This window comes from Poecilia reticulata, linkage group LG14 (genome assembly GCF_000633615.1).
Source record: "Poecilia reticulata strain Guanapo linkage group LG14, Guppy_female_1.0+MT, whole genome shotgun sequence".
NCBI lineage: Eukaryota > Metazoa > Chordata > Actinopteri > Cyprinodontiformes > Poeciliidae > Poecilia > Poecilia reticulata.
The window spans coordinates 14728563-14732877 of NC_024344.1; the positions used below are offsets into that span (position 1 = coordinate 14728563).

Sequence of the window (4315 nt, forward strand, 5' to 3'; positions counted from 1 at the left end):
GATAGATAGATAGATAGATAGATAGATAGATAGATAGATAGATAGATAGATAGATAGATAGATAGATAGATAGATAGATAGATAGATAGATAGATGCGACTTTAACAGCTCTTCCTTCCTCTTTTGCATGATTAGCCTAAAGCGGATGAACCATTTGCTTAAAAACCTTCCCAAACTGCGGCGCCTTCATAATGAGAGAGCAAAAATCCTCTTGATGCCAACTAAAAGCCTTTTCCATCCTTCCTAAAAGGTGCTTCAAGGCAGGTAATAAATGTTATGGCGCGCTGATGCTTTTTTATGATTTAGAGTTTGCTCACACTTGAAGGCCATTGGAGGCATTTTGGAGAAAGTTTCATTCATTCAGCCTTCCTCCTCCTCCTCCTCCTCCTCAGCAGCAGCAGGAAGCTGAGGCCTTCACATTAACACCCCCGGAGTCAGCACTAATGAGGGCCTCAGCGGCTGCCCTAGGCTCCCACACACACACCTTTCTTTCCATGCACGACAAAGTCTGTTTTTTTGTTTCTGCATGCGACGGTGGTCTTACTGCCACAAGTGGTGGTGCATGAAGTTCCTGCGTGCTTTTCAGCAGCAACAAGTCTCTCTCTCTCTCTCTCTCTCTCTCTCTCTCTCTCTCTCTCTCTCTCTCTCTCTCTCTCTCTCTCTTTTTAACATGCTGATAGTAAAGTGGAAAATAACGAGAAAGGCCTTGACACGGCTACTACTCGTTGAAACTGAAATGAAACACATTTGAAGCCCTTCCCCACTTCACTATATGTTGTTTGGCTTTGAGAAGTTGCATCAGCAGCTGTGTTCCTTTTGCAGCCGGCGGAGCATTTTCATAAAAACGCCGTCATTACTGGGTGTAATGGGTCAAAGGCTCAGCAGTAGCTTTTTAGCTTCTTCTTGTGTATAGTTTGGCTCAAATATTAACTTCTGAAAAAGACAACGTGAGAAAAAATTTACTTTAGCTATAAAAGTAACAGCTTAGCCTGTAATAACATGTCTCTCGTGATAATATAAGTTATAAAATGTAACTCTAAAATTTGACTAACATTCATTGGGGTTCTTGTTTGTGTCCCTTCCCAAGAGACGTGATTTAAAAATTTGACTTTTTAGTTTCTTTTTTTTTCTTTTTTTTAAATACATGTATTTATAGTTTTTGCCAACCCAAACAGGGTTTCAATGAATCTGTGATCAGAGTGGAATAGTTCAGTCCAGGTTTTGAGATGACCATAACCTCAGGAATATGGATGTTAATTCACATCCAGATAAGGTTTGAATGGTTCATGACTAAATTCAGTCCAGAAAAACTGTTTAATTCAGAGCTGCTTTGGAAATCAGAGAAATAGATAAATGTTAGCTTTAAAAGTCAGACATAGTTCCTTATAATACGTACACTGGATGCTCAGCCCTCTTTTAACTGACCGAACTTATCATTTAGGGACAGAAAATCTTCTCAGGGTGCCTCTGATAAATGTCATCTTTTTTATATATATCTCAGAGCCATCCCCAAACACAGTGGCGCCCCAGGCAGAGAGCCACCTTATCTTAATAAATAGCTGCAATCTAAACTCATTAATGTGCCTCCTCTGCTTTCTTGAGTTTCCTAAAAAATATGCATATCAGACTCTTGACAATTTTCTATTGCTGGCCACTTTGCATACCCCCCATCCCTCTCTGTTGGTGCCGCTGCTTTTGGTCGATATTATGTTCAATTTAGTTTAATCATACGGTGTCAATTCTAAATAAATCTCATTTCAAAGCAATTTATAAGACAAACAGGTCCAATTTGTATACATAAATGCACAATCAAGTCCATCCAATCATGTTGTTTAGACAGATTCAAATTAAATTGCATACATCAAATTTCATCCGAGTTATAAAAAAAAATAAAAAGCGCAGTCAAATTCAGCTTTGTCCCTCCACTATCAACATTTATATGAATAAAACATTCACCCAGTTTTAGAAAAAATCCAAATCTACTTCAGTTTGATTGTTGACGTCTGCTGGGTTAACTTTACAGCTTCGTTTTACAGTGTTTTTAAGACTGAATGATGTATTTTTTTTTTTTTTTTTTTGCTGCTGCTCTTTTTTTTTTATTATTCCTGGCTCATTCCAAACATAAGAGTATTTATAAAGAACATTCATAGGTATGAGGCTTTGTTTTACTTTGTTCAGAGGAAATAAGACGCAACTCGTCCATGTCCTCCATAATAAAAGCCTCCATTGTAACGCTGATAGTTGCAGAGTAGGTATCTACTCGTCTAATCTGCAAGGTGTACATGGAGACTGTGCGCTTAACTCCGTCCTGTCTGAACATAAGCCGAGATAAAAAAAAAAATATCTAGGCCAGTTATGAGTAATTTTACAGTAACGTATCAATTATATTTTAATTATCCCATTCCCTTTTTTTCTCTGTGTGTTTAAAAGCTTCCCTGGCCCAACCTTGTTTGTATTTCATATCTTTCTCGCCCTAAATTTGGCTGTTTTCAAGCTAACTATAAGAAGCAGCTTTGGGCGGAGCATCAAAGCCCCTCCACCCCATCTCTTTTCCTCCATCTCCCTCTCTGATTGGCTGAGAAGCACATCAAAGACTCCGCACACACCTGTGACCTTTATAATTCAGTGTTTACCAATCAAACGCACCTGTAAGCTATCCACATACGCAACACCTCAGATTAGCATGAATAGTTTCTAACCGAGTAAAATAGCTCTTTGTTTGACGTCATGGCTATTTTAAACGAACCGTGTCGTACTTTCGGCAGAGCTCGGAGCCAGAAAGCCGGTGTTCTTCGCTCTTCCTACCTGTGTTTCCGAGAGGTTCAGCTGCCGGGCCAGCTCCGTGCGCTCCCGGCCCACCACGTACTGGCACCGCTGGAACTCCAGCTCCAGGCGGTACAGCTGCTCGGCCGTGAAGGACGTCCGAGTGCGTTTGGGCCGGTCCAGGTCCAGGCCCTTAGGCAGGACTATCTCCCGGATGGTGCCTTTGGCGTCTGTGCAGGTGTTGGAAAGCACAAAGAGTCGGTGTATTTCCGCACAACGTGGTTTATGACGACGATGAACTCATGAGCTGCTGGTGTCTTGTTATTATAGCCGGGAATAAAAACCAACTGAGCAACAGCTCGGTAGTTTCAGGAAACAGAAATACAAATGCCTGCTAGGCTGGTGTGACTCAGGCCCTATATACGGTGCCACACTGATGTAATATTTATGAGCATACACATAAAGGCATATGGCTGCAGGGCTCACAAAAGCATGAATGGGCAGCTGATTGTGCCTGCTGTAAAAGCACATAGAAAACTTACATCGTAGGCGTTTACATTAAAGCTTAAAGAAAAATAAATCTAAATACCAGTTCATATGGAAAATATTAGTTAGTTCAGCTCCTGCGCGCGCGCACACACACACATTTATATAAATATTTATATAAATGCAGTATATTTTGTCTTCATTACCGTGTTGGCACGTATAGGTTTGACACATGAGAATGAATTGCCCTAAAGCCCTTCGACTACTTGCCCAAAAGCTTTTTTTTTTCTTTTTTTTTAATTAACAATAAATATCCAAGTTTGCTTTATATTTAATAACATTTGTCTCGAGTAGTGGACACCCACGTTTCATGCACGCCTCACTGAGAAACTCCATGAATTTTTTGTTCCGTGCTTTGCCTGATTTAAAGAACGTAATTATAAAGACTTTGACTGTAACACAGCCTGACACAAAGTATTCAGCAAGCTAAACATTGGAGTGCGTATCCTACACTCTGCTTTTTTAAAAAAAATAAAAAATTATGTTTACATTTTTTTTTCTGTGTTGTGCTTTAGTTGGTACGATGAATGGAATAAATAAATAAATTAAATAAATAAATAAATAAATAAATAAATAAATAAATAAATAAATGGACTTTCTCCGTGTGGTCTTATGGCTATAGGCAAGCTGAGATCTGATTGGCTGAGAGTTTCTCTTGATAAGAGCTGGATCAGTGAACCAGAGCAGTGCAGGCGAACAAAGCCGCCGGTTTCTGCGTCATTCTGATGGTTTATTGTTTTAACTGCTGTAAACATGTTTTTTTATTATTAATATTATTGAAAGGAGTGCCCGTGATTTACCTGAATTCGTCATGTCCTTTTTGTTTGATTTATTTTTATTTTATTTTAGTTAGGTTCATATTTAATTATTTGATTCAATTTACGGACATTTTTTTTTCCATGTTACTCTGAAATGGCGTGTAAATAATTTTTTTAAAATGGGGAAAAAATCGTATAAAAATAACAATTGCTATTTTCGGGCAAACAGTTAAATTGCAGGTTTTATC

General features: G+C 38.8%; 1 protein-coding gene across 1 annotated transcript in view; it reads right to left on the reverse strand.

Annotated features, from left to right (window-relative positions):
• The window catches only part of vax2 (ventral anterior homeobox 2), a 29811-nt gene that overhangs the window by 21289 nt on the left and 4207 nt on the right, over positions 1-4315 (reverse strand). Inside the window, exon 2 of the mRNA XM_008427956.2 lies at positions 2806-2993. Coding sequence (XP_008426178.1) covers positions 2806-2993 — 188 coding nt within the window. The remainder of the gene's footprint in view (positions 1-2805; positions 2994-4315) is intronic.